The 21,835-nt window shown below is 63.5% G+C and overlaps 1 protein-coding gene across 4 annotated transcripts; it reads left to right on the top strand.

Moving 5' to 3' along the window:
* Positions 1–79: 79 nt before the first annotated feature.
* PCNX3 (pecanex 3) lies at positions 80–21,397 on the top strand. 4 transcript variants are annotated; one of them, XM_080816468.1, is made up of 36 exons: positions 80–199; positions 1,031–1,726; positions 2,099–2,286; positions 2,507–2,606; positions 2,728–2,767; positions 2,867–2,962; positions 3,190–4,317; positions 4,784–4,904; positions 4,988–5,166; positions 5,601–5,691; positions 6,073–6,208; positions 7,385–7,545; positions 8,326–8,479; positions 8,764–8,796; positions 9,063–9,234; positions 9,343–9,453; positions 9,777–9,868; positions 10,033–10,142; positions 10,316–10,421; positions 10,527–10,619; positions 10,778–10,928; positions 11,749–11,893; positions 12,246–12,423; positions 13,450–13,558; positions 13,714–13,843; positions 14,210–14,268; positions 14,373–14,588; positions 15,242–15,495; positions 18,120–18,350; positions 18,520–18,623; positions 18,931–19,078; positions 19,192–19,422; positions 19,511–19,785; positions 20,147–20,280; positions 20,361–20,659; positions 20,736–21,397. In XM_080816468.1, the coding sequence occupies exons 2-36, from the start codon at positions 1,574–1,576 to the stop codon at positions 20,931–20,933; spliced, it is 6,126 nt and encodes a 2,041-aa protein (XP_080672594.1). In that variant the 5' UTR covers positions 80–199; positions 1,031–1,573; the 3' UTR covers positions 20,934–21,397. The 4 variants fall into 4 exon arrangements, with proteins under 4 accessions (XP_080672594.1, XP_080672595.1, XP_080672596.1 ...); XM_080816469.1 differs by having other exon boundaries at positions 4,781–4,904; positions 4,991–5,166; XM_080816470.1 differs by having other exon boundaries at positions 4,781–4,904; positions 7,424–7,545.
* Positions 21,398–21,835: the final 438 nt, after the last annotated feature.

Here is a 21,835-nt window from a genome sequence, read left to right as displayed (position 1 = left end):
GCATCAGATGACGCGGGCGGGTAGCACTGCTCCCCTCCCAGAGGCTGCCGGCGCTGGTCCCGGCAGTTCCTGGGTAGGCGGGCAATGAAGGGCAGGAGGGGATGGCTAGCCCCAAAAGCCCATCGCTGAAGGTTCAGGGTCAAGGTTGGTCTTTGCTAAGGACAGGCCATTCCCTCTGCATCTGCTTCAGCAAAACGAGGTAAAGAATCTGGCTTGGGAGTGAGTCTAGTCTTGGCTCCGAAGTTGCAGGACTGTGTGACTCATCTTCTCTTCGCCTCCTTCCCTTCATAGCTGACATAGGGACTAGAAGCTCCTTGGGTTGGGAGTGGGCAAGATGGGAAGAATGAACTGGCTGCATCTCAAGCTTTAGGAACGGGTTGTCTAAGCCCATCCTCTTCCCCTCACCTGGGAAATAATCCACTTCTTCATGCTCCTTACCAAGTGGGCGGAAACCTGAGACTGTCGACCTGAACTTCGCCCAATGGTTGGATTCAGAATGGCTAAGTCGCCCTCACAACTGCTGGGTTGAACCCTCCACCCCCAATGCCTAGAGCCTGTCACTTTAAGAAAAGCGACGTTATCCTATTTCTATTATTCATGCCTGTTCTGGAGGGTTGCTTTCTACACGCTAAGTCTGAGCTCTGACCCGGAAGTAGAGGCAGATTGGGGCGAGAGTGCGGCTTTGGGGTCCAGCACTAAAAGGGGCGGGCCGAAAGGGGCGTGCTTTGGTGGCGAACTGTCGCCGTAGCCCTGGGAAGTCCACGCCTCCAACCTCTTCCCGCCTCCTGTAACTCACTGGGAGAGTTTTGTGCCAATTAATTTCGCCATTACCCAGTGGCCACTAAACTATCCCTTCGGTTCCGCCCAGTGGTGTCAACTGGATTGACAACGCCTAAGTGTGCGCATGCGCCCCAGCGCTACCACTCTGCGCACGCCCAAAGGGCTCCCCGGCGTCTTAGCGCTCCACCACCTTCCTGCGCGTGCGTTGGGTTTCATGCCTTTAAGTTTTCCTTTTCCGGGTCCCAACTAGGCTCGTCGGGCGCATGCGCCACCGCTGGCTGGCGGCTCGCTGCTCCTTCCGGCCTTCCCCTTGGGCCGGGTCCCGCAGTAGCCGGGCGAGCGCGGAGACCGAAGCGAGTGACCTGTAACCCCGGAAGTGGACCTCAGGGTCCCGGGGCTCTCCCCGGGCCGGAGCCGAGGGAGCCGTCGCCTGCACCCCCGGAGCACCCACCCCACGCCCAACTCTGGATGCCGCCGACGGGTGTTCGGCCCGTGCCCCGCGCCCGCCTACCGGCTCGGCCCCTCGGAGCAGTTCTGGGCCGGGGGTGGGGGCCTGGACCCCGCCCCTGATGAGGCTCCACCCCCGCGTCCAGGCCTCGCACCGCTGACTGCCCGGGTCGGCCCCGCCCCCTGCCCGCCCCGTCGCCCGGCCGACCCCTCTCCCCGGCTAGGGGAGGCCATGGCGTGAGCGCGAGGCCGGGCCCCGGGGCCCTCGGGCGCCAGACGGGGCATGGGCCGGCGGCCGCCCCCATGAGGGTCCCGGGAGGGGGGCGCGCGCAGCAGCGGCGGGGCCATGGGGTCGCAGGTATTGCAGATCCTGCGCCAGGGGGTGTGGGCCTCGCTCACCGGCGGTTGGTTCTTCGACCCGCACCAGAGCACCTTCTCCAACTGCTTCCACCTTTACGTCTGGATCTTCCTGCTCACCTTTCCCTTCTTGCTGTACATGGTGAGATGCTGCCGCCACCTGTAACTCCCGCCAGGGAAAGGGAGGGCAGGTGTCACGGAGGGATGCCGACCTGGCAGGGATTCGGGGTTATGTCTTGTAGGCTTGGGGGTGGAGAAAGGACTCACTGCAGAGTTTGGGGGTATATGGAGGAACGACCAGATTATCCTTTAACTGGGCTGGGTGACCTTGAGCCTCTCACTGGATTTCTCTCCAGTGAGAGGATAGAACCCCCTGACAGGGTGTTTAGACCAGTTGCAAGGGACGGGTGAGGAGGTCTTGTGAATTTGTGAATGCTGGCTGTGACTGTGGCAGTAGGTCTATCCCATGGGGACAGGGCTGTGTGAGGAGAACCTGACTCGGTGCCGCCTCCAGGTCCTGCCCCCCAGCTTGATGGTGGCCGGCGTGTACTGCCTCGTGGTGGCTGTCATCTTCACTACCATCAAGACAGTGAACTATCGGCTACATGCCATGTTCGATCAGGGCGAGATTGTGGAGAAGCGCAACTCGACCATGGGGGAGCCAGAGGAGGAGCCTGTACAGGGGGACAGCAGTCTGCCCAGGTGAGTGGGGGAGAGACCGTGTGGGGAACTAAGGGGTCTTGGTGCCTGGGCTTAAGCATGGGCGCCTTGGGGACATTGGCTTCAGGAGCAGGTGAGCCCCTGTTCTGTGGTCAGCCCCACAGGACCCTTGAGAAGAGAGGAGTGCTGGGGATAGGGAAGGAAGTAGGACCTAAAGGGAGGGGGAGGTTAGCTGAAAGCTGACACTTTTCTCCCCTGCTAGGGACCCGGGAGTGGAGATGACAGTGTTTCGGAAAGTGAGTTCCACGCCTCCAGTTCGCTGTAGCTCCCAGCATTCTGTGTTTGGCTTCAACCAGGTTTCGGTGAGTGCTCCCTACCCTCAGCCCGTTCCACTCCTCTCCTGAGAGCCCATCCCCACGGGGGTATGTCCCGAGGCTACTTCTTACCCGGCTTGTTCCTTCACTTCTCTCTTTGTCTGCTCAGGAGCTGCTGCCCCGGATGGAAGACTCTGGTCCCCTCAGAGGTAGGTGGCTGCTGCTCAGGTCTGAATTTGGCGGCGGGGAACGAGATGGCACCTGGGTGTCTTGAAGTCCTGCTGACACCTGTGGGGCTGTGGTTGCAGACATCAAGGAGCTGGTGCGGGAGCAGGGCAGCAACAACGTGATCGTGACCTCGGCGGATCGAGAGATGCTGAAGTTAAGCTCACAGGAGAAGCTGAGTGAGTGGGCGTGCTGTGGCGGAGCCCAAGGGGGAGGATGGGCTATCCTGTCTTCGAGTCACCCCAACTGTTGCTTCTCCAGAGCTCTCTTTGGCCGTCAGAATGGGGCCTTCTCATGGTCCTGCTCCAGCTGGGCTCTGGGGAAGTGGTGGCCACAGGACCCCCTTAGTGGCTAGTTCCTCTTGCAGCATGCCCTTTCCTCATTTTGTCTTCCTTTTCTCTGATAGTTGGAGACCTTCCCCAGACACCCCCGGGGGCTGCCCCAGACCCCTCTCTCCCCAGCACAGACTCTTCAGATCGTTCTCCTTTGGCCGGGGATGGAGCCCCCTGGAGTGGGAGCAGTGTGGCTGACACTCCCATGAGCCCCCTTCTGAAGGGGAGCCTCAGCCAGGAGCTGAGCAAGAGCTTCCTGACCCTGACCCGGCCTGAGCGGGCCCTGGTGAGGACCAGCAGTCGACGGGAACAACGCCGGGGAGCAGGTGGCTACCAGCCCCTGGACCGGCGGGGTTCGGGTGAGCCCACGCCCCAGAAAGCAGGCTCCTCGGATTCCTGCTTCAGTGGTACTGATAGGGAGACGTTAAGCAGCTTCAAGAGCGAGAAGACGAACTCAACCCATCTGGACAGCCCCCCCGGTGGCCAAGCCCCCGAGGGCAGTGACACGGACCCACCCTCCGAGGCTGAGCTGCCCGCATCACCAGATGCCGGGGTCCCCTCCGATGACACGCTGCGTTCCTTTGACACAGTCATAGGAGCAGGGACGCCACCGGGGCCAGCTGAGCCACTCCTGGTTGTGCGGCCCAAGGACTTGGCCTTGCTGCGGCCCACCAAACGGCGGCCCCCCATGCGAAGACACTCCCCACCCGGCCGTGCCCCTCGGCGGCCCCTGCTTGAAGGCGGGGGCTTCTTTGAGGACGAAGACACCAGCGAGGGCAGCGAACTGAGCCCAGCCTCCAGCCTCCGATCTCAGCGCCGCTACAGTACTGACAGCTCTTCTTCCACTTCTTGTTATTCCCCCGAGAGCTCCCGTGGGGCAGCCGGGGGACCCCGGAAGCGACGGGCCCCCCATGGGGCTGAGGAGGGGGCTGCTGTGCCCCCCAAGCGGCCCTATGGGACCCAGCGGACGCCTAGTACCGCCAGCGCCAAAACGCATGCCCGTGTGCTGAGCATGGATGGGGCAGGGGGTGATGTCCTCAGGGCCCCCCTGGCTGGCTCCAAGGCGGAGCTGGAGGCCCAGGCGGGGGTGGAGCTGGCTTCTGGAGAGCCTGCTCTGCTGCCTGCTGAGGCCCACAGGGGACCTGCTGCCAACCAGCCCGGCTGGCGGGGGGAGCTGCAGGAGGAAGGTGCTGTGGGGGGAGGTGAGTGCCCGCTCTGCTGGGGGGCGGGGGGAGGTGAGCTGGGTATGGGCTTGGGTTTGGACAGAGCCCAGGCTGGAGTGGAGCTGGTCAGAGTCAGCTCGGTCTCTGTCTCGGGCAGCAGGTAGATGAGGACTGGGCGAGGCAGTGCCGTCTGCTGAACCCCTCAGATGAGCAGGGCTGGGAGATCGTAGACCCCTGGCTCCAGGTCCTGCAGTTAGCACCAAGCCCCTGCCCACTGAGGGCCCTCAACATCCACATTCGTCGTGTCCTGATTTCCAAATGTGGAAACTGAGGCACAAGGGGTTAGGTGACCTGGCTGGGTCCCAGAGGCAGGACACGCTTGGGTGAGGCCTGACCTGTAGTTCTGGGCAGGGGCTGCTGCCGCCCACCCCCCCGCCCCTACCCGTGTCAGAGGCTGTGTCCACGCCTCTGTGGCTCACACGTGGGGCTTCTCTCTGGGCAGCAGCTGACGACACTGGCAAGCGGGACCGCACGAGCAGCGTGCGGCGGACTCAGGCGATCCGCAGACGCCACAATGCGGGCAGCAACCCCACCCCTCCAGCCTCTGTCATGGGCTCGCCGCCCAGGTGAGCGCCTGCCGGGCGGCCGGAGGGGTGATGGGGGCCCGTGGCTCTGAGTGGCGCTGACCTGCGGGCTGTCCCTTCGTCAGCAGCCTGCAGGAGGCTCAGCGCAGCCGGGCCGCCTCTCACTCCCGGGCGCTGACGCTGCCCTCCGCCCTGCACTTCGCCTCCTCGCTGCTGCTCACGCGGGCCGGCGCCACCGTGCACGAGGCCTGCACCTTCGACGACACGTCCGAGGGGGCCGTGCACTACTTCTACGATGAGAGCGGTGAGCCCCTCCCTGCGTCCAGTGGCCTGGCCTCTGTGGCCCACCACCCCCCTTCCCTCCTGCCGAGGGTCTTCGTCGTCCCCGCGGCAGTGCTTGCTCTGTTGGCCACGGACCACCCGCTCAGCCCCCGTGGTGACTGCTCTCCCCGTGCTGCCTGCCGCCAAACTCGCCGTTTCTCTGAGACGTGGGCGGCTTCGTTATCCCTGCTCTGCTTGTGAGGAAGCCAAGGCACTGGCTGAAGTCCCAGCTGAGCAAGTGGCAGAAGAGGGACCCGAGCCCGGGGCGGGCTGACCTGCAGGCCCTCTCTTCTCCGGCTCACAGTTTCCCGGGGGCTGCTGGGCTGCCGTCCAGGGGAACGCCTCACTGGGTGGTTCACGTGGGTCGGGCTTTGGTGCCCCTGTCCCTGACGTGCTGCCTTGTGTCCCCGGGCCCAGGCGTGCGGCGTTCCTACACCTTCGGCCTCGCTGGGGGCGGCTACGAGAACCCTGTGGGACAGCAGGGGGAGCAGGCGGCTAACGGAGCTTGGTGAGTCTCCCGGCTGGGGCTCTCCTGGCCAGCAGCCCTGGTGGGTTTGCCGTTTCTGGGCGTTTTCTCTCTGCGCTGTGCCGGGGCAGGGGCAGCTTAGAACTTCTAGGAGAAGAGAGGGGAGCAGTGAAGGGCAGGCCTGCGGGGATCCCGTGACACTGCAACAACGTGGCGTTTCTGGGCAGGAGACGGCCAGGAAGCCCAGGGTCGGGGAGGGTGGCCCTTTTAACCTTTGCTTCCTCTGGATCCTCGGTGCTCCTTCTGGGTGTCTGAGCAGCCCCCGGAGGCCCCCGGTTACGGCCTGGCTTTGGCCTGAATCCCACCGCGGTCCCGGGGCTCTCCAGTGGCCCCGATCTTTCTTCATGGCTGCCGTTCCCACAGGGACCGCCACTCGCATTCCTCCAGCTTCCACTCGGCCGACGTCCCGGAGGCGGCAGGCGGCCTGAACCTGCTGCAGCCGAGACCTGTGGTCCTGCAGGGTATGCAGGTGCGCCGCGTGCCCCTGGAGATCCCGGAGGTGAGGAGCCAGCGGTCGGGGAAGGACCCGCAGGAGGGGCAGTGGCGGGGGCAGGCGGGCAGCTCACGGAGCACTTGCCCCCGTACCGAGAGGGACAGGCCGCTCGAGTGAGTGCTCTGGGGGCCCTCGGTGTCCATCCTGACCTTTGACGGCTGGCCATGGGTGTGCAGGCTCTGGATCTCTGTGGCTCAAGGAGTCGTTCGTTTGCTTATTCAGCAAGTGTGTCTGGACTCTCTTCTTTATCTTGGAGGGGCCTACAGGGAGCTGGGACGGCGGGTCTCTGCAGGGAAACCCGCTAGAGGCAGCGCAGCTTTGGCCTGCCGCTCCCTGTGCTGGGCCTAGGCGTGGGGCGTGGCTCAGGGCACTCTGTCCCTGTTCCTTACTGTAACGTCCCGTTTTGCTCCTGAAAGTGTCCCGGTTTGGATCATAAGTTACATGGTCGGCGTAGCAATAGCAGACGTGTTAAAGACACGTAAAACAGACTCAGAACTAAAAGAACGGTGGTAAAAGGGCACCCACACGTCTAACACTCAGGGTCACAGAGCACATGCAGTGCCCGGAAGCCCCGTGTGTCCCTTCCTGACGCGTTCACTCTCCTTAGTGGTCACACAGGAGGGACACCACGGTCCTGACACCGCTGATGGCCACATCCAGCTCTGCATGGGATCCCCAAGGCCCCGCAGAGCACCAGACCCATAGCTTGCCTCCTAAGTTTTTGTGGGCACGAGAAATCCCGAGATTAAGTAGCTTGTCTAGGGCCTCACAGCATGGCCCTTGGCATCCAGGCCTGTCATCAGGGCTGGGGCTCTGTGTGCTCCAGGCTGGGGTGGTCAGAGTGACCCCCGATGGCTTTGTCATCAGAGGATGGTAGGGTTTGTACTGGGTCCCAGAGGGCAGGGTGGACTTCACTGAACCCAGGAAGAGACGGGAGAGGCTGCCTGAGGAGGGAGGAGAGACTCCGGCCCTCAGCAGCCATTGAGGCATGTCCCGGGGACCTGGAGAGACGAGCGCACCTTTGTGATGGAGTCGCAGGACAGGCCGCAGGGCCACTAGATCGCGGGGCCTTCTGTGCCAGAGGAGACGGCGGACCAGTCAGTGTGTGCCGGGCAGGGGAGTGGTGGCGATCGGCCGTGTTGGGGGGCGAGGGGCTGATGGCTGCGGCTGTGGGGACCGCAGTTTGACCTGCTGGACCAGGACTCCCTGCACGAATCCCAGGAGCAGACGCTGATGGAGGAGGCGCCTCCTCGGGCCCAGCACAGCTACAAGTACTGGCTGCTTCCCGGCCGCTGGACATCCGTGCGCTATGAGCGGCTGGCCCTCCTGGCCCTGCTGGACCGGTGAGTGCCCATCTGCCGTGGCCCCCGGGCCTTCCTGAGCCTCTACGCGTGGGGAGCCCATTGTGGCGTCCCTGAAGGCGCCTTGGGCTGGGGTCCGCGGTGGGGTTTGACTAGGTAGGTCCTCCTGGGATGTAAAGGCATGGCCGCGTGGGTGGTGCTCTAGGCACTCCCTGCCCCAGCGCTCTGCTCCAAACCAGCTGTTCCCGGCCGGTCTCTGGTTTTTATTTGCTCGGTGTTAGAGCTCATGAAATTGAGTTCTGTGGGCTAGAAAAGCTCACAAATCCCAAATGTCAGCCTTCCTGTTTCTTCGGGGTAACTGAGGCCCAGGAAGCCAGAGAGGAAAGTCAGATGACTTCTGTTGTCTGCGTGGATGGCTCGGGCCTCGAACCTGTGGCCCAGCTTCCCATGCTCTGGATGTCCCCCTGGCCCTGCAGCTGGCACGTGTCCGGCACCGCCTGTGTGCACAGCGTGGCGTGCTTGAGCGGGCATGCGTGAGCCAGAGACAGGCAAGCCCTGTGGTGGTGGCCCTTGGAGCCTCGGGGTCTAGAAGGGGCAAAGATCGGGATGCAGGGTAGCAACGGGGCAGCTTCCTGGAGCAGGTGCCGCTGGCCCCGTCCCTGAAAGGGACAGGTTCGCATATTTGGAGGACGAGGGGTGGCCTGGGCACAGGCTCAGATGTGGGCCTTTGCGGCTGGGTCCTGTCCTCCTCCCCACGCTGCCTGCCTTCGTCCCACTAGCTGGGAAGGGGTTGGGTGTGTCCTGACCCTGCTGTCTCTCCAGGACTCGGGGGCTGGTGGAGAACATCCTCGGCGTGGGCCTGAGCAGCCTCGTCGCCTTCCTGGGCTACCTGTTGCTGCTCAAGGGCTTCTTCACGGATATCTGGGTCTTCCAGTTCTGCTTGGTCATCGCCTCCTGCCAGTATTCCCTGCTGAAGGTCAGCCCTTGCTCCTTGGCTTTCCTTCCCCCATCCCCCTCTTTCCAGACGTCTCCATGCCCACGACCCATTTGGAGGGGCGTGAGATTGAAAGCAGAGGTGGTGTTTAAGATCCCCTGTAGTTAGCTCTCTGTCTTACCATGAAAGAACTGAGAGTCCAGATAGTGTAGGGTCCTGCCCTGGCCGCCCCGGATAGTCCGGTGGTGGAACTGAGCAGGGCCTGGGGTCTCTGATCCTCCCCGGGCTCTGGCTCTCGCTGCCAACATGGCTCCTGTCTCTTCCAGAGTGTCCAGCCTGATGCGGCATCTCCCATGCACGTGAGTACCCGTGCCTTTACCCACGAGGCTCGGGCGTGGGCCCTGGGCAGGGGCTGACACAGGTGTGAAGGGCTCTGGGAGGGGCAGGGCTCCCTTACCACCTCTGTGGCCTCAGATCTTTAGTCCCGCTGCCCTTACCCTGCCAGGCTTCCTATCTTGGTTCCAGGGCCACGGGCAGGGCAGGGCGTGTGTGTCCGTGTGTGTGCACGTGTGTGCGGGATCGTCAGCTGGGGACAGCTGGCTCCTCGCGCTGTCCCGCTCCCCAGGGCCACAACTGGGTGATCGCCTACAGCCGGCCTGTCTACTTCTGCATCTGCTGTCTCCTCATCTGGCTGCTGGATGCTCTGGGCTCAGCCCAGCCCTTCCCCCCCGTCTCCCTGTACGGCCTCACGCTCTTCTCCGCCTCCTTCTTCTTCTGTGCCCGGGACGTGGCCACTGGTGAGATGGGGCAGTGTTGTGGCCCAGGGGATTGGGGCCCCGAGGCTGGCGGGCCAAGGGGCGGTGCGCAGGCGGACTGACCGGGCCTTTGCCCTCCCTCCCTGCCAGTGTTCACCTTGTGCTTCCCGTTCGTCTTCCTCCTGGGCCTCCTGCCCCAGGTCAACACCTGCCTCATGTACCTGCTGGAGCAGATAGATATGCACGGCTTTGGGGGTACAGGTAGGGGGCCCATAGGTAGCTTGGGGGGTCGGGAGCGCGTGGGGCCTCGGAGGGGCTGTGGTTTAGGTGTGGCTTCGGCCTTCCGCTGGTCTTTCTCCCTGTGTATGCGGTGGATTCCAAGAGCCCGTCTCATCTCCCCTCCCCCCACAAGCAAATGGTTTAAACCCAAGAATGTCAGAAGCTGTGAAGGTCTCTCAGGGCTCGGGGAGCGGACAGCACTGGACTGGAGATGGGTCCCAGGGAGGTTAGCTCGTGGCAGTTGAGGGGCAGCGGAGCACCGGCCGGTGGGAACTCGGCTTTACCTGCTGTCTCTCCGCTCGCAGCTGCCACCAGCCCGCTCACAGCGCTCTTCAGCCTCTCCCGCAGCCTGCTGGCCGCTGCCCTGCTCTATGGTTTCTGCCTTGGGGCCATCAAGGTAGGGATGACCTGTGGGGTGGGGGGGCATGCTGAGGCCCAGGGGGGTCGTTGGGACGGGACTGTGAATTGGGCTCAGCAGTGGCTTCTCCCGTGGGGGGACCCCCACCCCCACTCCCCACGCTTCCCCTTGCCTCCCTTGACCAGCATGGGTTCTCTCCCCAGACTCCTTGGCCGGAGCAGCACGTCCCTGTCCTCTTCTCCGTCTTCTGTGGCCTCCTGGTGGCACTGTCCTACCACCTGAGCCGTCAGAGCAGTGACCCCACTGTGCTCTGGTGGGTGCCTGCATGTGCCTGTCTGTGCGCATGTGTGTGTTTTTGTGAGTGTGCATGGCAAGGGTTGGCGGTGGGGGTCTGTGCATGTGCCTGTTACCAGCTGACCCTGGAGCCCGCAGGAGGATGGGCGGCCCCCGCAGACCCAGGCCTCTGCCTTTTCTCACCCACCTCAGGTCCCTGATCCGGAGCAGGCTCTTCCCCGAGCTGGAGGAGCGGAGCTTGGAGACGGCTCGGGCTGAGCCCCCGGACCCCCTGCCAGACAAGATGCGCCAGTCGGTGGTGAGAGGCTGGCGCGTGGGGTCCTGGTCTTGGGGCGGAGGGCTGCCTGGGAGCAGTCGGCCCCGGGGTGGCGGGCACCCACGCTGGTGTCTCCCGGCCTTGCAGCGTGAGGTCCTGCACTCTGACCTGGTGATGTGTGTGGTGATTGCCGTGCTCACCTTTGCCATCAGTGCCAGCACCGTCTTCATCGCCCTGAAGGTTCGTGTGGCCTGGGCTGTCCCCTTGCTCTCCGTCCGCCTGAGGGCGCCGGGCTGGCATGGCCTTGTCCTTCTCTGCCCTGGCCCGCCCGTGCCCAGGCCCCATGGGCTTCTCAGCCCGCTCGCCTGGGCTGAGCCTCCGGCCTGTCCCTCTTGCAGTCGGTGCTGGGCTTCGTGCTGTACGCGCTGGCCGGGGCTGTGGGCTTCTTCACGCACTACCTGCTGCCACAGCTGCGCAAACAGCTGCCCTGGTTCTGCCTGTCGCAGCCCGTGCTGAAGCCGTCCGAGTATAGCCAGTACGAGGTCCGAGGTGAGTGCCTTTCCCCGGGGTGGGGCCCCTCTGACTCCCCTGCCCCCCAGCCCCATGCCCCAGGGACCTCTGGCCCTCTTGGCTCCTAGCGCCAGCAGGGGGCAGCCTCTGCACATGCTGCCCTGTCCCCGCGGCCCCTGTGCAGCCCTGCCTGTGCTCTCTGCCTGTCCTCTCGCGCCGCCTGGCTGTGCCCCGACTTGGCCCCTGCTTGCCCCTCACCCCGTCCACCCTGTCCTTCCTCTGCCCATCTGCTTTCACTGGGGAGTTGGAGGATGTAGAATTCCAAGGCCCTAAAGGGATCTGTTGTCCAGAAGGATCGATCGGTTGCCCACAGACTAGGTCCGCGTGGCGGATTTTCCCATTTGGGCTGTGTGATGCAGACGTCGCTAAGCCTCTGTTTCGTCACCTGGATTTGGTGCCCGAAATTCCACGTGCCCTGTTTTACGTCTGCGATAAAGAGTTTGCCCCCTGGGCTGGCGCTCCCATGTGGCTACGGTCAGCTCAAGCCAGGGGGCAGTGACCCGTGATGAAGGGGCTGCTGCTCGAGGTCACCGTGGATGTGGGCCTCACCCAGCCTCCAGCAGGCACCTGGAATGTCCTCATTCGGTTTGTTTTTCCAGATGGCAGAATGGGCAAAGCCTGTGCCCCAAGACCCGGAATGTCCTACCTGGTCCTCATCACCCTGCTTTGAGCTGCCACAAAGTCTCTGGGGGCCCAGAGAGCCATGTCCCCTGGTTTGCCCTCCCTCTGGGCGTACACCTCACCCGGCCCACAGTGGGAGGGGAATGTGGCCGGTCAGCAGTGCCGCCTTCTGTTGCAGGTGCTGCGCAGGTGATGTGGTTTGAGAAGCTGTACGCCAGCCTCCAGTGTGTCGAGAAGTACCTCATCTACCCGGCGGTGGTGCTCAACGCCCTCACGGTGGATGCCCATGCCGTTGTCAGCCACCCGGACAAGTTCTGCCTCTAGTGAGGACTGCCCCGGCCCCCGCCATCCCACCACCCACGTTCCCATGGGACACGTGAGACACCGAAGCCCACAGGTGGAATGAAACCTGCCTCAGTTGCCCCAGCAAGCAAAAGCAGGCCTCGAGCTCCTGCTGCCCTTTGTTGAAGACAGTTGTCTCTTTGAAGACAGATGTGTTTCCCAGATGTGTCTCAAAAGGGAGACCCCTTTAGAGAGCAGAGACTGAGCATCCTTTGCCCAGGAGAGCAGGGCCCGGCTCAGAAGAGCCCAGGCCAGGAGTGGGGAGGGATGGGCCCCCTTCCCTGCCGCCCCCCGAATCCCACCTGCCATGTAATGCCCGCCCCTCCCCCACAGCTGCCGGGCGCTGCTGATGACTGTGGCTGGGCTGAAGCTGCTGCGCTCGGCCTTCTGCTGCCCGCCCCAGCAGTACCTGACCTTGGCCTTCACTGTCCTGCTCTTCCACTTTGACTACCCACGCCTCTCCCAGGGCTTTTTGCTCGACTACTTTCTCATGTCTCTGCTCTGCAGCAAGGTGAGTTGGTGGCCGTGCTGCAGGCTGGGCGGCGGGAGCAGAACCCGTCTGCGTTGGCTGCGGGGAGAACTTTCCCAGGGGCCTGCGGCCCCGCTAGCTGCTTCTCCACGTCCGCCCCGCTGTGGGCCTCTGCAGCAGGTCCCCCAGGGGCACAGAGGAAGCTGTGGTTTAAAGCACTAAAGTCACTTGCCTTCTGTCCCCCGGAGAACTGGTGAGCAGCCCGGACTTAAATCCGGGTCCCTCTCACTTTGCTGCCCAGTCTCGGAGTCATGGTCCTTCACCGCCTTCCTTGTGGACAGTTACCAGGGAGTTAAGTAGTTAAGACTCGGCCTTCGCCTCTAGAAACCAGCCTCTGAGCTCTGCTCCTTTGCCAGCCACAGCCTCGGGGAGCAGTGAAGAGCCGAGTCTCAGAGGCCCGGGGGGCCTGGACAGATCTAGACTGCTCTGCCAGACAGTGGGACCCCCTGATGTGGGGCTCAGGGGGTGCAGGGAATTACTGAACAGGGAACCATTCCCTGGCACTGTCCTGGAGGCCTGTGGTGGTGCCTGCCATGGGACCCCAGCATGGGCCTGAGCCGTTTTCTCTTTGACGTGGGCATTCTAGTCTGGTTTCTGGTCTGGTCCAGGATGGTAGAGATCCGAAGTGCGCTCTCCTCTGAGGGCGGGGCCTGTCTTGACTTCCAGTGTCACGGTCGAAGCCCAGTTCCATCACTCACTGATGGCTTGAGCAAGTCGTCGTCCTGCCCTGCTTTTTCTGAACTTTCCCATCTTGTCCTGAAATCGGACAAGATAGGAGGCTCCCAGGGTGGTCCCACAAACGACTAATGCTTCCTTAGAGGGTCTGCCAGGGGGAATGGGCTGCTTTGAGCTAGATCCAGAGAGAAAGGGCTGGGAGTCATGGTGAACTTAACCCCCACGAAGGGCAGCCCCCGGGGTAGCCCCAAGGCTCTGAATGGGGTACTCGGCCGACCCCGCCTCTGTGAGTGACCTGTGTGTCTCTTCCTTTCGCCGCCTCCGGCCCGCCAGCTGTGGGACCTGCTGTACAAGCTGCGGTTTGTGCTGACCTACATTGCGCCCTGGCAGATCACCTGGGGCTCCGCTTTCCACGCCTTCGCCCAGCCCTTCGCCGTGCCTCGTACCCAGCCTGCCGCCTGCGACTTGGAGTGGGGCGTGCGGGGAGGGCGGCGGCCCGGAGGGAGGTGCGTGGGGCAGGTTGGTGGGAGTCCACGGATGGAAGGGGAGGCTAGGGTGGGGTCCTGCGTGCCCGCCACCTCCTTGACTCGTGCCCAGACTCGGCCATGCTGTTCGTTCAAGCTCTGCTCTCCGCACTCTTCTCCACGCCACTCAACCCCCTGCTGGGCAGCGCCGTCTTCATCATGTCCTACGCCCGGCCCCTCAAGTTCTGGGAGCGCGACTACAAGTGAGTGTCGGGGGAACAGGCGGGTCGTCCAGAGGTGCCTCAGAAGGAAGGGGAGCTTGGGGCCCAGGTGGGGTGGCGCACAGAGAGGGGCTGCAGCTGGGGAGCACAGCCGCTTTCGGGGGGCTGATCTGATAAGGGCAAAATCTGAGTCGGGCCGAGCCTCGGGCTCCCACCCTGGGCGTCCCGGCCGTGGGGTCCTGGGGTTGTCCCCTCATGTCCTGGAGCCTCGGCCGTCTTTGAAATGGGGCTCTCATGACATCTACTCAGAGAACAGGGCTGTGGGCCACGAGGACGCGGTGGTGGGCTGGCAGGAATCCTCCCCCAAGCCTGTCGGCCGACACTGGGTTTGTCGTTCTGTCTGAACAGCACTAAACGTGTGGATCATTCCAACACCCGCCTGGTCACGCAGCTGGATCGGAACCCCGGTGTGTTCTCGGCCATCCAGGGGCCTTTCGGGTGGTGCCTCCCTGGGGAGGGGGCCTCGCTTACTTGTCATTTTGTCCACGTGTTGGTCTGTCCCGGGCCTCAGGCGCTGACGACAACAACCTCAACTCCATTTTCTATGAGCACTTGACGCGCTCGCTGCAGCACACGCTGTGTGGGGACCTGGTGCTGGGCCGCTGGGGCAACTACGGCCCTGGTGACTGCTTCGTCCTGGCCTCTGACTACCTCAACGCCCTGGTGCACCTCATCGAGGTCGGCAATGGCCTTGTCACCTTCCAGCTGCGTGGCCTCGAGTTCCGGGGTGAGCCGCGGGGCCTGGGCCTGACGCAGGCCGCTGTGTATCATAGCGAGGGAGGGCCGGCTTCTGGTGCAGCCCTGCCCTGGTTGCAGGGTGACGTGGGGCAAGGCACCCTTCCTCCCTAGGCCTGGGTTTCCCAGTCTGAGTGCTGAGGTGGCACGGTCTCCTTCGGCCAAGCCGTGTCCCTGTCCTGACTCTGGGTCCACAGGGACCGAACAGTCCGGTCTGGCGGAAGCGAGGGCCCAGAGCTCTGGGCTCTCCCATCAGCTGCCCCCGGCCTGCTCTCTGATCTCAGGCGTGGCTCAGGTTGAGTGCCACCTACAGCCCCTGGTGAGTGAGCCAGGTCTTTGCCCTCCAGAACATGCACGTGTTGGACGTCAGATTCAGAAGAGGCCTCTGAGGGCACAGAAGGGCTCGAGGCCCAGCTCACGAGCACCGTGACCTGAGCAGGTCACTTTGCTCTGAGCTTGTCTTTGCCGTGGCATCTGGGAGTCTGGAGGAGGAAGGGTTCGTTTGTTAATCCATGCATTTAGTAACCAACCATTGCTTGTGGCATCCTTGGACAGGGAGCGGCGAAGGCCTGGGCTCTCAACAGGGAGAGGGCAAGCAGGGAGGTCCCAGTGGCCCCCTGACTGGCCGCTCCCCCTGCCCCCCAGGTACCTACTGCCAGCAGCGCGAGGTAGAGGCCATCACGGAGGGCGTGGAGGAGGATGAGGGCTGCTGCTGCTGTGAGCCCGGCCACCTGCCACGGGTCCTGTCCTTCAATGCCGCCTTTGGGCAGCGCTGGCTGGCCTGGGAGGTGACGGCCAGCAAGTACGTGCTGGAGGGCTACAGCATCAGCGACAACAACGCGGCCTCCATGCTGCAGGTGTTTGATCTCCGCAAAATCCTCATCACGTACTATGTCAAGGTATGCTCGGCGGGGGCTGGGCAGCAGGGGTCCCTGGACGGCTCACCAGGAGCATCCCGAGTGCCACCTTCTGGATGGTTGGGAACCCGTTTTCCCCAAGGGAAACGGAGGCCTTAGAGAGCTTTAAGCGTCCTCTAAGGTGCCACTCACCATGGGACAGTGGGCCCCATGGGCCCCAGCGGCTTGCGTGCTTCTGACAGTGTAGTGTTGGGGGGTGGGGCAGAGAACAGGGCTTGCTGTCACCCTCCTCTGGGAGATGCACCTGGACAGTGAGTCCTGGGGGCAGGGAGGCAGCGTGTGCGTGAATCCCCTCACTGGGCTGCTGGTCCTGGGAAGGGCGGCTGCAGAGGCCAGCCTCCCAGACCACCAGGACCCTGCCCCACTCCGGTCACAGAGCACCGATAATGCTAATGGCGGTAAATGATGACCCCAGGAGCAGCTGCCAAGCGCTGGTGGCTACCGGGGGGCAGGCTCTGAGCCAGGCTCCACTCCTGAGTGGGTGAAGCCCACCACACCCTCCAGGGGAGAGCCCGCTGTCAGCTCTGGCAGTTGACTGGCAGGACGGAGTGATTAGTCTGCAGCCCCAGGATCAGAGAAAGTGGCAGAGCCGAGCTCAGATCCAGGCCCGGGCCTCCCTGTGTCAGCATCGGTGTTCCAAGCCCCTGCATGGGGTGTTGAGGGCTGTGAGGCGCAGTGTGGGGTCCAGCAGTAGCCCTGGACTGGGTTCTAGGAAGCATCCTTTGGGATGTCCCCTCCTTTTTTTTTTTTTTTTTTTAAAGATTTATTTATTTTTTTTATTTATTTGACAGACAGAGGTCACAAGTAGGCAGAGAGGCAGGCAGAGACAGAAAGAGAGGGAAGCAGGCTCCCTGCTTAGCAGAGAGCCCGATGCGGGGCTCGATCCCAGGACCCCGGGATCATGACCTGAGCCAAAGGCAGAGGCTTTAACCCACTGAGCCACCCAGATGCCCCAGGATGTCCCCTCTTTTGCTGTGCCTCAGTTTATCCCCTCAAGGAGGAGGGATCCCTGTAGTGCCGTGAGAGGGCAGGCATGATGGCCCCTGGGGAAGGGCACTGTGCCAGCGAGGTGAGGGTGCCTCCTGGCCCCCTCGTGCCCTCTTAGCATCTGCCCTGGGGCTCTCTGTGCAGGGCCTTTGTTGGTGGAGTGGGGAGGCCCATCGGGGCCCAGGGCAGCCTGCTCACCTGAGGCTTTCTTGAGGGCGGTCCTCTGCACCTCCCAGCTGTGCCCTTGCCTCTGCGGACATCCCATTGTGGCATATGTCAGAGAAGCTGGAATTTCTCTGTCGATTTTCCCATCCAGCCAGCCACTCCGAGGGAAGAGTGTGCGAGCCTCCCGCTCCTCACCTTCACCCAGAAAGACACTGTGGTCCAGACAGGGACATTCCCAGGCTCAGGTCATCCAGGGGTCACAGTTCTGTCCACCTTCCTCCCCCACTGTCAGAGACGTGCCCCTACGCAGGTCACCCTGCTGCCTCCCGCAAGCCCGGCTCAAGGCCAACACGGCCTTCTCGTGGCCGCACACCAGGCATCCAGCCCAGCCCAGGCTGTCAGGCTGAGATGAGCCCCAGCCCTGCCAAGTTGACCGTCCCGTGGGGAGGCTGACTCGCCACGGCTATAGCCGCCTCACAGGCCGGCACAGTTGGAGCGGGGTGGCGGCGTCCGGGGAACCTGGGGGTGCTCTGCCAAGGACAGTGTGGGCTCAAGTTTGGAAGGGGGTGTTGGGGCTGCCAGGGGCAGTGCCTGGGTGGGGTGGCAGCCTCTCGGGCCTGCAGACCCCAACAGAGCCCCCCCGCTAGACGTTCCCGCTCCTGCTGCCGGGGTGCCCTGTGTTTGGGGCCAGGGGCGGCACCCTCCCCAGCCCTGGACTCGCCACCCCATCCCCGGGGAACGGGGCCCACCCAGGGTGGGCGCATGGAATCCCAGTGACCTTGCTGGTTGCCAGCTGCCAACCTCACACTGCCCATCCACCCTGCCCGTCTGCCTTCCGGAAACTCTTCATCGGCTCAAAGCCCTATGCAGCAGCCAGCATCCCCTTAAAGGATGCAGGAGCCTGTGACTCGGAACACAGGTTACTGTGCCTTTCCTTGTTTCTGAGAGGAGCGCCCTGTGGCTCTCAGACCTCCGCTGCCTAGAGGCACCGGGACCCACAGGCACTCAGACCCCGCTGGCCTGCAGGCAGCCCCACTACCTCAGCCTGACCTTCCAAGGCCTCAGACCGCATCCCACAGCGTCATGGTGTGGAAGGTCCTGGGGGCTCCAGTCGTAGCTCAGTCTGCCGTGTTGTGTCAGCTAAGGCAAGTCTGCTGTCTTTCTGCACCCCGGTCTCTTATCAACGGGGGATCTTCTGAAGCAAGCAGGCGAGCACTTGTCACAGGCAGGACCCTCCAGGGCTTACTCTGTAAGGGGGGGGGTTGCTTCCCGGCCGCATTCTCACTCCTCCTCCCTGGCCTCGGAGAGGGGAGCAGACTGGCCTGTGTGCCTTCAGGGAGCGCAGAGGAAGCACAAGGTGGGCGTCCTAGGTGACATCCCGGGGCTTTCTGTCCTGCGGCCAGGGCGCGACCGTGGTCCCCGGCCCCAGCCCTAACGCCTGCCCCTCCTTGCAGAGTATCATCTACTACGTGAGCCGCTCCCCGAAACTGGAGGCATGGCTTAGCCACGAGGGCATCGCCACGGCTCTGCGGCCAGTGAGGGCACCAGGCTACGCGGACTCGGACCCCACCTTCTCCCTGAGTGTGGACGAGGACTATGACCTTCGCCTTTCTGGCCTCTCACTGCCTGCCTTCTGTGCGGTGCACCTCGAGTGGATCCAGTACTGTGCCTCCCGTCGCAGCCAGGTCCAGCCCCCACTGCCCTGGGGCTGCCCCCCCCACCCGACCGGTTCCCCCTTCCCTGTCCCAGTTCCTCTTGCTCTCAGCCTCCCTTGGTCTGGGCCCGAGCCCCCACCGCACGTTTCCCTGCCCTGGGTCTGAGCGGGGCTCTGGGGACGGGGTCCTTGTGCTGCAGCCCGTGGACCAAGATTGGAACTCGCCGCTGGTCACGCTGTGTTTCGGCCTGTGTGTGCTGGGCCGACGGGCCCTGGGGACAGCCTCGCACAGCATGTCTGCCAGGTGAGTACCATGGGGCCAGCTGGGCCTCCCATGTTTCCCTCTATCCCCTCCACAAAGAGCTCCGGGCCAGCGGCCCCCAGGAACCGCACTGGCCCTTCCTCCAGGGTGGCTCTGCCACGTGGGCAAGGCACCGCCCAGTTCTGGACCTTTCCTGGTCCCCACCACCCCTTGAGGGACCGAGACGGAGCCGGACCTTGTGGGGATGGGGAAACAGAGGCCCAGTTGGAGGCATGGTCTGGGCTCGGATCCCGGAGTGGAGCGCCAGAACTCGGAACCTTCACGCTCACCTGTGCCTTCTCTCCCCCAGCCTAGAGCCCTTTCTCTACGGCCTGCATGCCCTGTTCAAGGGCGACTTCCGCATCACCTCCCCGCGGGACGAGTGGGTCTTCGCGGACATGGACCTGCTTCATCGCGTGGTGGCGCCCGGGGTTCGCATGGCCCTCAAGCTCCACCAGGTGGGGACAGGGGGACAGGTGTGCCAGGGAGGGTGAGCTTCGGGGGATGGAGCGGTGGGGCAGGGGGAGATGTGGATGTGGGCATCGACCCAGCTCTCCTGTTGGCCCCGCAGGACCACTTCACGTCCCCGGACGAGTACGAGGAGCCGGCCGCTCTGTACGACGCCATCGCCGCCAACGAGGAGCGCCTCGTCATCTCGCACGAGGGTGACCCCGCCTGGCGCAGCGCCATCCTCAGCAACACGCCCTCGCTGCTGGCCCTGCGCCACGTCCTGGACGACGCCTCAGACGAGTACAAGATCATCATGCTCAACCGGCGCCACCTCAGCTTCCGGGTCATCAAGGTGGGGACCGAGGGCCCGGCCCCCGCCCCGCCCCGCCCCCGCCCGGCGCCAGCCCCACTGACCCTTGTGCGGGCCGGCCGTCCCGCAGGTGAACCGCGAGTGCGTCCGGGGCCTGTGGGCCGGGCAGCAGCAGGAGCTGGTGTTCCTGCGCAACCGCAACCCCGAACGCGGCAGCATCCAGAACGCCAAGCAGGCCCTCCGCAACATGATCAATTCCTCCTGTGACCAGCCGCTGGGCTACCCCATCTACGTGTCACCCCTCACCACCTCTCTGGCCGGCAGCCACCCCCAGCTGCGGGCCCTGTGGGGCGGCCCCGTCAGCCTGAGCGCCATTGCCCGCTGGCTTCTGCGCAGCTGGGAGAGGTGAGCCTGGGGGGCCGAGGTCCTGGAGTGGGCGGCAGAGGCTCGGCGAGGTGAAGCAACTTCCTCCTAGGGCTCGGAGCGAGGAAGTGCTGGAGCCAGGACTGGGCCCCGAGAGCTGACACCGTCCCAGAGCTGACCCGCCTTCGTGCCGCTCTCCCACAGCTGAAGGTGGCCTTTTGCCTTCAGAGCCATTGATAACACCTCTTAGAAGACCCTGGAAAGCAGACGGCGAGATCTCTTAGAGACGGGGTCCTGGGGCTCAGAAATGTTAGCTGGCTTGTCCTAGAGCTGGGGACCTGCGCCTCTGGGGTCTTGGGCCCTCCCCCTTCCAACCTGTCCCTCCCTGCCACCCCCCTCCCAGGCTTCATAAGGGCTGCGGTGCCGGCTGCAACAGCGGCGGGAACGTGGACGACTCGGACTGTGGCGGAGGTGGCGCCTTGACCTCCCTCAGCAATAACCCCCCGCTGGCCCACCCCACACCTGAGAACACAGCAGGTGAGCTGGCGAGGCCGGCCGGAGCCAGTGGGCGAGGACAGCCTAGCCGAGACCTCGACCCTCTTATCTGTCTCCCACAGGCAGTGGTGACCAACCCCTCCCTCCCGGCCCAGGCTGGGGCCCTCGGCCTTCCCTGAGCGGCTCTGGTGACGGGCGCCCCCCTCCTCTGCTGCAGTGGCCGCCCCCTCGGCTCCCTGGACCAACCCCTGCTTCCCCTGCACCCACTGAGGGTCCCCGGCCCTCAAGGCCCCCTGGCCCTGGTCTCCTCAGTTCTGAGGGTCCCAGTGGGAAGTGGAGCCTGGGAGGCCGGAAGGGGCTAGCGGGATCTGAGGCGGAGCCAGCCTCAGGGAGCCCCAAAGGAGGAACCCCCAAATCTCAGGTAAGGGTCCTGTGGAAGAGTTGGGTCCTGGGCTGCTCAGGTCTCCTGTTCCACCGACGTCTCTCCCCACCCCTAGGCGCCCCTAGACCTCAGCCTCAGCCCGGATATCGGCATCAACGCCTCCTCGCCCCCCAGAGCAGCCCAGGACATTCCTTGCTTGGACAGCAGCGCTCCTGAAAGTGGCACACCCACTGGGACCCTGGGTGACTGGCCTGCCCCTACTGAGGAGCGTGAGAGCCCGGCCGCCCAGCCCCTGCTGGAGCATCAGTACTGAGCGGCCTGGTACCCTCTGGATCCCAGCCCCAGGATTCAGTAGCTTGGATCCCCGGGCTCTGGCCTTCTCTGCTGGACCACAGAACTGAGGGGCTTTGGCTTCCACATCTGAACCCTGACCTCTGGCTGCCTTAGCCAGAGTATCAGAACTAAGTGGCCCAGACCTCTGACCTTGATCCCTGATCCCTCATCCCTAGTCCAGGGCCTGGGCTCCCCAAACTGAGGCAGGCAGCCTCCCAGCCAGGCCCCAAAAGCCAAACCCATGGGCTGGTCCCGCTTCGAGCCCGTGGCCAGGACTGACTTGACTTGGCCCCCGGGCCTGCACTGCCTGCAGGGGCAGCCCCCTGGCCTGGACCTGGGGCTGAAATGTGGGAAGGGTGGTTTCTTTTTTTCTTTCTTTCTTTCTTTTTTTTTTTTTTCCATGCTTCGGAGACACCAGAATTAATAACACTATTTTTGATTTTGGTTGGTGTTTTCTTTTTCTGACTGGGAATGTTTGGGCGGAGCGTGGAGGGTGGCCAGGTCAGGGTAGATGAGCACAGAGTGGGGATAAAGAATGTGGGGCTGGGTGATGATGGGAGATAGTAGTAAGACCCAGGTGGGGTTCAAGTAGGCCTAGGTCGCCTTCCTCGGAAGACTTCTTTTTTAAGCCTTCATCTGAAGTTCAGTTTGTTCAATTTCTCACCCCCGGCTCATGAGGTTAGTGCCTGAAACGATCAGCCTTGACCTTGGTGAAAGCCTTTCTCTGAACCTGAAGTTCTTCAGCTTATAAAGAAGAGAGGATACCTGTCTAAGGTGTTTTAAGAATGAGAGCGTGTGCAGAGCAGGGTTCAGTGCTTAGTGCTCTTAAATAGTCGCAGTTTCTGGGCACCTGCCTGGTGGGGTGGAGGAGGGCGAGGGGAG

The sequence above is a fragment of the Martes martes genome, assembly GCF_963455335.1.
Source record: "Martes martes genome assembly, chromosome: 10".
In the NCBI taxonomy this organism is placed as follows: Eukaryota; Metazoa; Chordata; class Mammalia; order Carnivora; family Mustelidae; genus Martes; species Martes martes.
This window is presented reverse-complemented; position numbering and strand designations above follow the sequence as displayed.

Coding starts and splice junctions, on each gene's coding strand:
- PCNX3 (XM_080816467.1), top strand. CDS start 1,574: ATGGGGTCGCAGGTATTGCAGATCCTGCGCCAGGGGGTGTGGGCCTCG. Junction 18,351..18,519: donor GTGCCTCCCGTCGCAGCCAG/GTCCAGCCCCCA, acceptor CTTGTGCTGCAG/CCCGTGGACCAAGATTGGAA. Junction 19,079..19,191: donor TGGCCCTCAAGCTCCACCAG/GTGGGGACAGGG, acceptor TTGGCCCCGCAG/GACCACTTCACGTCCCCGGA.